Source organism: Bufo gargarizans, chromosome 7, assembly GCF_014858855.1.
Source record: "Bufo gargarizans isolate SCDJY-AF-19 chromosome 7, ASM1485885v1, whole genome shotgun sequence".
NCBI classification, from domain to species: domain Eukaryota; kingdom Metazoa; phylum Chordata; class Amphibia; order Anura; family Bufonidae; genus Bufo; species Bufo gargarizans.
This window is the reverse complement of record NC_058086.1, coordinates 33,863,922-33,876,650: the sequence shown is the minus strand read 5'-3', so window position 1 is coordinate 33,876,650 and position 12,729 is coordinate 33,863,922. Positions and strand designations below refer to the sequence as shown.

General features: G+C 45.2%; 1 protein-coding gene across 2 annotated transcripts in view; it reads left to right on the top strand.

Annotated features, from left to right (window-relative positions):
• The window catches only part of DNAI3 (dynein axonemal intermediate chain 3), a 65,789-nt gene that overhangs the window by 24,461 nt on the left and 28,599 nt on the right, over nucleotides 1-12,729 (top strand). For both annotated transcript variants that reach the window (XM_044300628.1, XM_044300629.1), the window contains exons 4-12: nucleotides 5,293-5,477; nucleotides 5,563-5,667; nucleotides 7,644-7,787; nucleotides 9,161-9,360; nucleotides 10,124-10,240; nucleotides 10,574-10,764; nucleotides 11,325-11,449; nucleotides 11,543-11,632; nucleotides 12,192-12,266. In XM_044300628.1, coding sequence (XP_044156563.1) covers nucleotides 5,293-5,477; nucleotides 5,563-5,667; nucleotides 7,644-7,787; nucleotides 9,161-9,360; nucleotides 10,124-10,240; nucleotides 10,574-10,764; nucleotides 11,325-11,449; nucleotides 11,543-11,632; nucleotides 12,192-12,266 — 1,232 coding nt within the window. The remainder of the gene's footprint in view (nucleotides 1-5,292; nucleotides 5,478-5,562; nucleotides 5,668-7,643; nucleotides 7,788-9,160; nucleotides 9,361-10,123; nucleotides 10,241-10,573; nucleotides 10,765-11,324; nucleotides 11,450-11,542; nucleotides 11,633-12,191; nucleotides 12,267-12,729) is intronic.

The window sequence follows — 12,729 nt, the reverse complement described above, 5'->3', positions numbered from 1 at the left end:
GCAGGCACATCAATCATCGTTTCTGGCCAGCAGACCGTGTTGTCTAAACAGCGATCTGCCGATCCCTCGTCCTCATACTGTGAAGGGGATCACTGCATGTAAATGCAGCGGTCTCCTGCACTGAACGAGCAGCCGACTATTGGTAATGAATGCTTCTGACAATCGGCCGCTACATCGTGCGGTGTAAACCCGCCTTTAGTCAATAGGATGACATGAGTGTGTGCTAGGAGAAATGCTTCCAGAGGTTCATACCACCATGAAAATCAGAGCACAATACATCATGTGTCTCCATTACAACTGATCAGCAGGTGTGCGGGTGTCGGACCCCCGCCAATCTGATATTAATGACCTATCCTGAGGATAGGTCATCAATATTAAAAGCCCGAACGACCCCTTTAAGTTCATCGGGCATTCGGCGGCAGTATTAGACTGCAGGATGATCACTAACAAACATTCATACGAGCGATTTTTAGCGACCATCTGCCCAAAAATATGCAGGTGACATACAGCCTTAACTCTACTGCTGGATTGGACCAGATTGGCTAACCTTTGCTCCTCATGAGATCTGTTGGATCTCACCAGATGGGCTAGCCTTTACTCCTCATGTGCTGCAGTAACTCTTCTGTTGGATCTCACCAGATGGGCTAGCCTTCACTCCTCATGTGCTGCAGTAACTCTTCTGTTGGATCTCACCAGATGGGCTAGCCTTCACTCCTCATGTGCTGCAGTAACTCTTCTGTTGGATCTCACCAGATGGGCTAGCCTTCACTCCTCATGTGCTGCAGTAACTCTTCTGTTGGATCTCACCAGATGGGCTAGCCTTTACTCCTCATGTGCTGCAGTAACTCTTCTGTTGGATCTCACCAGATGGGCTAGCCTTCACTCCTCATGTGCTGCAGTAACTCTTCTGTTGGATCTCACCAGATAGGCTAGCCTTCACTCCTCATGTGCTGCAGTAACTCTTCTGTTGGATCTCACCAGACGGACTAGCCTTCACTCCTTATGTGCTGCAGTAACTCTTCTGTTGGATCTCACCAGATGGGCTAGCCTTTACTCCTCATGTGCTGCAGTAACTCTTCTGTTGGATCTCACCAGATGGGCTAGCCTTCACTCCTTATGTGCTACAGTAACTCTTCTGTTGGATCTCACCAGATGGGCTAGCCTTCACTCCTCATGTGCTGCAGTAACTCTTCTGTTGGATCTCACCAGATGGGCTAGCCTTCACTCCTTATGTGCTACAGTAACTCTTCTGTTAGATCTCACCAGATAGGCTAGCCTTCACTCCTCATGTGCTGCAGTAACTCTTCTGTTGGATCTCACCAGATGGTCTAGCCTTTATTCCTCATGTGCTGCAGTAACTCTTCTGTTGGATCTCACCAGATGGGCTAGCCTTTACTCCTCATGTGCTGCAGTAACTCTTCTGTTGGATCTCACCAGATGGGCTAGCCTTGACTCCTCATGTGCTGCAGTAACTCTTCTGTTGGATCTCACCAGATGGGCTAGCCTTTACTCCTCATGTGCTGCAGCAACTCTTCTGTTGGATCTCACCAGATGGGCTAGCCTTCACTCCTCATGTGCTGCAGTAACTCTTCTGTTGGATCTCACCAGATGGGCTAGCCTTCACTCCTCATGTGCTGCAGTAACTCTTCTGTTAGATCTCACCAGATAGGCTAGCCTTCACTCCTCATGTGCTGCAGTAACTCTTCTGTTGGATCTCGCCAGATGGTCTAGCCTTTATTCCTCATGTGCTGCAGTAACTCTTCTGTTGGATCTCACCAGATGGGCTAGCCTTCACTCCTCATGTGCATAAATGAGCCTTGGTTCACCACTTGTCCTTCCTTGGGTCACTTTTCATAGGTATTAACCACTGCATACTAGGAAGGAACACCCCACAACACCTGCTGATTTAGAGAAGACCTAGTTGTCTAGACATCATAATTTGGCCACTGTCTAAGTTGCTCAGATCCTCACGCTTGCCCATTTTTCCTGCTTCAAACACATCAACTTTAGGAATTGACTGTTCACTCTTTTCCTAGCATATCCCTCCCCTAGACACATCCCATTGTCACAGGATAATCAGCGTTCCTTATTTCACCTTTAGAACTTCCCCTTAATGTAATGGCTGATTGGTGTAATAGACAGACAGATGTTGCACTTGATGGTTGGGGGACCCTGGTTCTGATTCTGCATTGGGGCCCCACCTCTGCTGTCTGCTGTTTACAACCCTCGGTCGCTGTCACTACACTCTTCCTCCTTTATTTTCGGCTTTTTCTTCTCTTCCTGTGTCCTATATTTACTTGTGACATCCGGAGCTGGGAGGCACCCACGCGCAGGCTGTAATCATAAACCTGAGCATTTCCGATATTTTTATTTCCTTTTTTTTCTGGAATAAAATGTACAAAAATAAAGTATAATAAAGTGTTTGGTCAAATTCCACCCCCGGGGTCTAATTTTAAGTGACAGAAAACTTCCTTTTACCTTTTTTGTGTTACTCTTAACTCTCCTGGGCCCTGGCTGTAAAAATCAGACCTCTGTGAGAGCTTTCTATCCCGCTAGATTCCTATCAAAGCAGAACTGACAGCTTACTATACTCTCCTATATACGGGTAGCATATTACAGCTACAGGTTCATAGTACTAGTACACAGAGCAGTACTATTAGATTATCAGTTCAGCTGTATTCAAGAGCAGTGCCCTACCCCCGACCCTCACCCATAAATGACAGGCTGCTATGTACGCTCAGCAGTCTGTCCTTAGGGGACTGTCGGGACCCCTGCTCTGGAATACAGCCGAATTCGACTATCATTTTGACTATTAGTACTACAGACCCGTGCTGCTTCTTTTATAATTTTATTGAATTGCAGGCTATTTCAGGATCTATGAGCAAAGAATACCAGTTTAAAGAGGACCCCTCACCACTCCTGACATGCCTGTTTTAATAGCTTTGTGCATTCCCATGTAATAACAATTCTGGAGCTTCTATTCTTATGGCTCTATGATGTACCATTCCTTTATTATTTGTACTAGAAGTTATGAATGAATTGCTAGCAGTCTGCAGTAAGGGTACAGAGGGGCGGTAACCATTTGGGGGCGTGTACCTGCACAGTCTGAAAATGGCAGCACTGATTGGTTAGAGTGAGTCTGTGCAGGTACACGCCCCCAACTGGTTACCACCCCTCTGTACCCTTACTGCAGACTGCTAGCAATTCATTCATAACTTCTAGTGCGAATAATAAAGGAATGGCAGGACATAGAGCCATAAGAGTAGATGCTCCGGAATTGTTATTACATGGGGAATGCATGTAGTTATTAAAACAGACATGTCAGGAATGGTGACAGGTCCTGTTTAAAAATGGTGGTTGTTGGTGTACATTCCTTTTAAGCTTTGCACTCTGGAATTCAGGCTTCAAAAAGTTGGAAAAATAGGGATTTGCCAGTTTTTGGGGTCACTTGTGCAAAAATGTTGCAACTTTTTGCATCCAGTGGGTGGGAAAGCAGGCATGGTTACTTCTATTAAAGTGACCCTCCGTTCCAAGAAGAAGAAAAAATCACAATAACTGGGGAACAAGCAGAACATTTACTTGGTGCCCTCCTCTTCTTCTTTTCAGCTGTAGATCGGCCGAGTCCTGGATGGCCGTACTGCTTCTCGGACTACCCGGTGCACGCTATGCATTTGATGGCCCAAGACTCTTCCTCCAGCCCTTGGATTGGCCTGCACTACTCATGTGAGCAATGCTGGCCAATCCAAAAGCAGGTGTGGACAAGCAGGAGTCGTCTTGGACTACCAAATGCACAGTATGCACCAGGAGTCTGAGAAGCGCAAAGACCAGCCCGCTATACTGGGAGTCTAAGTCCATGCAGCCTGCCGCTATGTATTGCTATCATACACCACACTTCACAACACAAATCAGTGTACCTTATCCACGCTCCTGGCCTAATGGTTAAAACCAAGAAGGTACTAAGTCTTTATATCCTGTGTGGCAGTGGGTGGTATCCTGTAGTCAGAGCAGGCTCGGAGGTACGGTCCTCAGAAGGGACTTGTGGTCAAGATCATGGAGCTTCTCCAGTCGCTGGCAAGCTATGGAACTGAAACTGGTTGAGTGATGGGTGATGTCACCACTTGCTTGCAAAATCAGGGGACTGACACTGGTATCCATGTTTTAGAAGAAGCGTCTTCCTTTGTCAGGCCTGATGAAGCGAGCCCGTAGGATGCCAGTGTTGGTCCCTGATTTTCCAAGCAGACCTGAAGAAGGAAATTGCTTCTTCCGAAGTGCATATGATACTAGTTTTGGTCCCCCTGATTCTCCAAGCTAGTGGTCACATCACCCATAACTCAACCAGTCTCACTTCAAGAGCTTGCCACCGGCCGGGGCAGATCCATAATCACGACCACAAGTACCTTCTGAGGACCATGCCTTCAAGCCTACTCTGACTACAGGATACCACCCACTGCCACATAGGAAATAAAGACTTGGTACCTCCTTGGCTCGGACCCTACAGTCAGGAGCACAGGTTCACTGATTTGTGTTGTCAAGAGTGGTCTATGATAGAGATGCATGATAGTCTGAGAAGAGGTACAGCCATCTTGGATGAGAAGATGAAAAGATCTTGGGAATCAGCAGATCTGAAGCTTCCAAAATGAAAAGGAAGTCTCCAGCCCCAGTTAATATGAACTTTGTTGCTTGCACCGAAGGGTCGCTTCGATTAGTTTCACTCCAGATTTAGCACTGAAACTTTATTTTTCAAAAACTTGCAAACTCCCTCCAGTAGGGGGTTACATAAAAAAAGTGGAGTAGCACTTCTAGGCAGAAGGTTTAAAAAGTGCCACATTTTACACACATTGTACAACAACGCAGACTTCAGATGTTCCCCTTATGATAAGTTCCCCCCAAAGTCTGTGCAGAGAAGAGGATGGAAGCCCGTCAAACACTGCCCTGTTTATGGCAGACTTCTGTTATTGGTGGTGTGGTTGGGGGGGGGGGGGGGGGGGGTTCTCCTTCTTCAAGTGATGGCATATAGATCTAGGATATGACATTACTAAGATTGTGGGACGCATCCTCCTGAGACCACCAGCGATCCTGAGAGTGAGGGTCTTGCTGCAATTCCTTGAAGAGCAGGGTGGGCTGGAGCTCTTTGTGTAGGGGGCACAGGGCTACAATGTGTATGGTTGGTGGGGCTGCCAGAGGATGTCCCATGTAGACCCTTACTTAGATGACCAGTTTTACCATAGTTACATCGCTCCCAATTCAATATGCTCAAGATGGCGCCTAATGGAGTAACTTTCTAATGCACAGGTCACCCAGAATATATTGTTCCCCTGGTTCTAACCTCCAAGACGCAGGAGATCTTCAGCTGCCGAATCGATGAGGACGTAACCGGTGAAAACCCATTCAAGCTTTTAAAGAAAGAAGATGTTCTCAGCGATCTAAAGAACAGAGCTGCCGTGTCCGACTTCAGCCCCTTTAAATCCATCATTACGGTACAGTTGATGGTCAGTGCCTATTATGTCCTGGTGGTGAAAGTTTTACGTTTTAACAACTTGCATTTTCCCTCTGGGTATAAAGGAGTATCCCGGAGAAGAGCTGCTGCTGGTATTTGATGGAGACTTTATCTACGGTCAGAACTTTTATCTCGTTGTAACGGAAGAAGCCAAAGAGTCAATGCTGCAAGTAAGAAATATTATGTCGTTTGCTATGCACTAATAATGTCACCTAATAATACCGTTACACCGTGGTTTTCTATATTCAGTTCGTACATTGCCCTATAAAGCCACGTCCGAAAATCGTGTCAGGACAGAAGTAGATGGCACATCACTAGGATATGTCCAAATGGGTTACTCTTGACTACTTCAAGAACAACATGCCTGCAAAATCAGCGCGCCCCATCCTTGTCGACTCCGTTCTGTTACTTTCAGAGGACACATGGTTCACCTAATATTGGTCCACTATGTTCTTTATGGAAAAAGCTAAGTGGACAGGAGATGATCGTCCATGGCACTTTCCTAGCTCTCCTGGGACTTTGTTATAGTCATCGCAGAGGTCACTGTGTCCTGAATCCAACCCTGTTAGAGTCTTCACAAATTCTCCACCCGAGATCTCACTGCGATTTTGCAGCGAAATCCACATCCACAATTTCACTCTTCAATCTGCTGAGAATGTAATGCCAATGCTGCAGGTTTGTAAATGCTTATGTTTCCATGTTGATGGAGGTTTCAAAAAATTCATGTATATACAGGATACTGTAAATTGCTGCGGGTTTGTAGTGCGCAAAATGGACAGTAATCGCAGATTCACAAAACACGCGTACTGGTCGTGTAAATTGCGCATTTTACCATTCTGCATGTCCCACCCTATATTAAAAATGCCTATTTTTGTCCACCAAATGGACAAGAATTGGACCTGTTCTATCTTTTTTTGCGGAACGGACATATGGGTATAAATACGGATACGTGTGCTGTCCATATCTTTTGCTGCCCCATTGAAATCAGCAAAAAATGCGGACCAGAAAATACGGTCATGGAGATGAGGCTTTAGGGCAGGGATGAGCAACCTCCAGCAATCCAGTTGTTCTGAAACTACAACTCCCAGAATCCTCATTTCACTTCTGTGGGAACAACCAAGTAAGTGTGCATGCTGGGAGTTGTAGTTTCACCGCAGCTGGAGTGCCGAAGGTTGCTGATCCCTGCTTTAGGGTATAATTAAAGGAGGCATATCAAATTGGTAACCATATAAATGCTACATTTACCCTGCAGCGACATGAATAATTCAGACCCTCGGCAATCGCACAGATACATTGTGAGAAGGGGCGAAGTACATCTAGCATTAAAGGGGTTGGCCACTTTCTGGTTATCGTTGACCAATGTGTTTGTAATATGATTATATGGCACTTTCTAATATAGCTTTTGATGAAATTCTGCACCATTTTCTATATTTCATAAGGTATGCCCCTTGTTTACAGAGTCTTATCTGCTGTCCACACAGAGGTCCTGTCCATAAGATGGCCGCTGATGGAGGGTCATGTGACCAGACAGATCACCTCCATGTGGTGTCTCCTCCATTCGCACACATTGCACCTGCACTAAACTCCCAACAGAACAGGTACAGATGGCAGGTGCAGTGTATCTGAATGGAGGAAACATCACATGGAAGTTATTTGCCTGGTCACATGACCCTCCATCAGCAGCCATCTTATGGACAGGACCTCGGTGTGGACATACCTTAAGAAATATCGAAAATGGTGCAGAATTTCAACATAGACTATATTAGTAAGTGCCATATATTCATCTCACAAACACATTGGTCAACAGTAACCAGAAAGTGGCCAACCCCTTTAAGTTGACTTGTCAGTGAGGAAATGCTGCTGAGTTCAGTTCTGTATTGAACAGAATAGTCCTCAGTTCTTACTATATGACAGAAATGCCACCGGTGATATCATTCAGTCTGGTGTCAGCTGCCAGTCATACAGTTCTGACCCTGGTGCAAAATCCAGATCACTGACACTGAATCGCAATAGTGTCTTCTGCTCTCAACGGAAAGGGGGCCACACACAACAGGTTCTCCCAATCCACTGGTTAGAGAATACTGCCATGTAATGGTAGACCAAAGAAAGCTGTGTATCACAGACAGTGTTGATGCTTGATTTGTAGCCACCAGAACCCATCACTGATGAAGAAGAGAAAGATGAAGACTTTGATGATTTCACATATGTGCCCCCGGTGCCAAGGCCATGGATATCTTTGGGCAGTGAGCTGGAGGTGGAGGAAGAAATGGTGAAAGAATCCCAGACTAAGGTTAGATGATGTCAATGAAATGATGCATGGAGACTTTGGTGGGACTTGCGGAACCGAGTGGTATCTAGAGCCAAGGACCTACATGTAGAGGCAGCAGCCACGTGTCCTAGAGAAGGTGGACATAATTCAGACTAGCCCTTTCCCGTCTCCCTATGGGCCATATAAACATTCAGATGACTTCTCCATAAATACAGCAACGTTAGCATAGAAATGAGGGAGATATGGACAGAAGGTCGTAAAAATCTCCTTTTCTAAAAGTTATATTAAGACTAGGGTAACAAGTACCAGTTCTTCCTCTCCCAGGAGAAAGGATATGATGGCATAGCCCTGTGCCAGCAATCAGCATTCCGGGGCTTTTGGGGGTCTGACTGTTGGAACTGCATACTATACAGCTAAAAAATTCTTATCAAACTGTTATGAATATGACCTAAGTTAGTGAGCGGTCAGGAATTCAGAGATAAAGGCTACAGATCCAGCCATCAAAGCAGCAACCTGACTGTTCAGTGTGAAAGCGAAATACTCTGCAGATAGACTGAAACTAAACCCTGTAGGACCATGGCCTATAAACCTGCCAGAAGCTCATACACTCAAGTCTTTTACCATCATTTTTCAAGCTCTGCTTACAAATAGAACAGTGCTGGAGCTTGAAGAAGTAGGTAACCCTCGTACCGTTTGACAGCCCTTGCCACCAGAGATCCTTACATTCATCCCTTCACTACCATAGACCACTAGAGATACTCGAATTAACCTTTTTGCCGTCCTAGACCAGCAGATATACTGACAATAACCCCTGCATTGCCTTAGATAACCAGGATGCTGAGACTAACCCCTTCACTGCTATAGACCACCAGGATATTGGCATCAAGCCCTTTACTGCCCTAGACCACCAGAGATGCGGACCTTAGCTCCTCCACAGCCCTAGACCACTGGAGATGCAGACCTTAGCTCCTCCACTGCCCTAGACTACCAGAGATGCGGACCTTAGCTCCTCCACAGCCCTAGACCACAAGGTTATTTACATCAAGCCCTTTACTGCCCTATGCCACCAGAGATGCAGACCATAGCTCCTCCACTGCCCTAGACCACCATAGATGCGGACCTTAGCTCCTCCACTGCCCTAGACCACCAGAGATGCAGACCTTAGCTCCTCCACTGCCCTAGACCACCAGAGATGCAGACCATAACCTACACTGTGCTAGACATGGATACTGTTCAATACTTTTTGCCTGGATGCTATGCTGCCCTGTATATCTGGATGCTTTATAGCCAGTTATTAGGGCACTGTATATTAATATGTATTTGATGCTATCCTATATTGCCAGGCTTAGAGGGAACAGTGTGTAGGTTCCTAACTTCTTATGGACGTGTTACAGATCAAATTCATGATTTCACGAGTACACCGAGAGTTTGGCTCACGTGTTACTTTCAGCGATTACAATGCATCCGATGTAAAAGACGGGTACATGGAATGTGCCTCCTACCAAGACAAACGCTTCAACATTAAGCCCAAAGAGCGAGACACCGGCATACAAGTGGTGCCACTATTACAGGAGCAGAGCACCCAGACCAAGTGGTAAGACAGCATTTAGTAATGTTTCATGAGGTTAGCATTCAGTAGGTATTGAAAGGGACACAGGAAAATAAGACTGTAATAAATAACCAATATAGATGCTTGTAAAGTCTCCATAAACCTAGCCCAACAGTCATTTAGGCTGGGTTCACATCACGTTTTTCTTGTCCGTTTTAACGTATACAAAAAGCATATATAGTAAACGGATGCATCGGACTGATGGCGAACAGTGGCATCCACTCCCCATAGAGTTCCATTGTAAAAAAACTAACAAAACAAAGTATATGTTATTTTATTTATTTTTTTATGGACTGTTCAGGAAAGAAGAACGTGGTGTGCTGCGTTTTTGTATACTTTTATTTTTTTCCCCCCAACATGTACGTCAAATGGAGGCATAAAACGTGATGTGAACCGTGATGTGGTACCAGTCATCATCCCCCATAGACATGCACACTGAGCTCATCCAAGGGTGCAAAGGAAGTGGGGACGTTGAAAGCCCTGGACACCACCATACACATTAATCGGTCGGCTGGTCGTGCTGAAGTCAAGGAGTTTAGAAGACATTCATCTAATGTATATTTACACCTTAAAAATGGGCTTATGCCTGTAATTAAACATCAGCGTAGTGTAAGTGAGCACAGCTCGCAATTTCATTCGCCAACATCTGCCCCCGCACCCTGTGGAGTCTGAATGCCATCTCAGTGCAATCGCCTATAACCATATCGCGATATATATACGAATTCTCACTCGTTCTATCTTTCTATAGGACTTACCCTCGAAATGCCTGTACTCAGTATGCGCCAAGGGAGTTTACCGAAGAGCAAAAGCAGGAATATCTGTCCTCTAAGAGTCTGAAGGATTTTATCAACTCTGTGTCTTTGAGGTACAACCAGAATTTCTTCTTTATCTTTATTTTTCTTGCTCCATTAGCTTTTATGGTTTTGCAGATTTTGCATTCAGGTACAGTTATTTTTGGACATTTTTATACTCCTGATCTGATTGCAATGCTATTGACAGTAGTCCGCTAGCCATGGTGCCCTAGCTGTTGAAACACTGCAACTCCCAGCATGCTCCTACAGCTGAAGGCCTTTCAGTAGTTGAGAAAATACAACTCCCAGCATTATGAACGCCGCCATGGCAAAAGCACCGCTATAAGGGAATAGCAGTGCACCCCTTTTGTGATTCTTCAGCGCTTCCTTCTGTCTTTTTTCAACAGGCTGGAAATGGCTCTGCAGCAAAATGAAATTCTGAACGCCTTTGTCGATGACTGGACAGCGCTGTGTGAACAGGAGAGCACTTTTGGTGGCAAATCCGACTCTCACCTTAAAGAATATCAGTCTTTTACAGATCACCAGTTTGGCAAAGACAAAACCATCAGCTGTATTAGCTGGCACCCCGCACTTCATGGTAACTGCTGGAAAAGTTCTGTCTTATCTGATATAGATTAGATATGGTTATGATTGAGGGGGTCATTTATCAAACAGAAATACGCCTAAATTAGACGTATTCCTGGGCAGATTGCGGCGCAAATCCGGTCTGAAAAAGAGGGTGTGGAGTGGAAGGGGGCATGCCAGCCCAACTTATTTACCATTTTCTACACCTGTTTAAGGCGTAGAAAATGGTCTAAATGTAAGACATTTCGGAAGCTCTTGGAAGCCGTCTTACATTTAGAAAAGGCGGAGGATCTGCCCAAGGTATGTAGAGGTCGGTGCCTCTACATAGGCTCCGGCGGATCCTCCGCCAAGTGACGGGGTTATTAATAAATGTGTCCCTTAGTATCAAAATTTGGAGGTAAAGGAAACCAACCAATAGAAGTGTCTAGCCATGCACCAGTTTATCATCCAGCATCTGCCACGGTGATAACTTTGGCGCCTCGTTAGACTTCCTGTCGTCGTTTTCACTGTCTACATTATCAGTAGGATTAGTAAATCTGCCCCTCAATCTCAAAGTTCATATATTTTTTTTAGGTCTAGTGGCGGTTTCACTCGCAGAGCGGCTGTCACTGGAAGATCGAGTGAACATTTCTTCTAAGCTCATCTTGAAGCCATCACTGATTCTGATTTGGAGTCTAAATGACCCCATCCATCCCCAGGTCAGATATTGGTCCCAGTTCCCAGAATATTCAGAATTTTGATGTGGTCTCCTGATCTCTTCTACTATTGACTTTTGATCTTATCTCCTCTAGCTAATGCTCGAATGCCCAGATGACATATATTGCTTTCAATTTTCCCCAAGTGACCCCAATATCATCGCTGGAGGATGTATTAATGGTCAGGTACGGAGAACAATATTAACGCATGAACTTTGCAATATTTTTATTTTATTTCCTCAATGCATATAAAATGAGAAGTGAAGCAACTTTGCCACCGGTCTTAATTAAAAATGTGTAATAGTTTTGTTTCTACTGCTCATATGCAGACTATGTGTCTCCATGGTAACAGACCACAAACAAACTCTGCGTAGTCTGATCCTTCAGCCATGTTCCCTTCTATCTGTCCTCTACTTATGGCCGACCTACCAATTGTATGTCAGGAGGCAGTTGGAGAAAAGTGAAAGAAAGTATAAGACTGGAAGACTGCGAAGTTACACTTCCCAGAATTTGTTTATTTTCTGTTACCATGGAGATGCATTGTCTGCATTGGAGCTGTATAGACAAAACAGCGGGCATTTTTTTTTATTGAGATTTGTTGCAAAGGTGCTTCATTTTCATTTTAGATGTTTCAGGACAATAAAAAATGGATACCGCCAGGCATACACCTAAGGTACCCATAATGCTGTGTGAATAGACTCGGCTCCATCTTGACTCTGTTTCCTCTGTGTGTTTTCCCTCTCAGGTTGTGCTGTGGGATATCTCCGCTTACTATGAACTGCTCACAGTGAAGAATGGTGTGACCAAGAACACCTCAAAGGTAGGTTACTGTCCTGGATAAGAAATGGACGTTATTTAGTAGACTTGGCCCTGTAATCTCATGTTTCATGACTGCGGATGGTCCTATTGTATAGACCAGGCATGTCCAAACTGCGGCCCTCCAGCTGTTGCAAAACTACAACTCCCAGCATGCCCTAATAGCTGTAAGCTATCCAGGCATGCTGGGAGTTGTAGTTTTGCAACAGCTGGAGGGCCGCAGTTTGGACATGCCTGGTATAGACCGTTGACTGGTAAGGATGCACAGTGACCTGTCATCACACCTCTCGTACCATCATGTTCTCTGGCTAAATCATTGCATGAAAATAAGGTAGGTGTGTAAAGGCCCCAAACATCAGTCAGATCATCGCTAACAAGTGTTCGTAGGGACCCTCTTTAGCGATGATCGGGCGGTGTAAAGGTGCCGCCAACTTCTCGATGAACAAGCGAAATGCTCATTCTTCAGG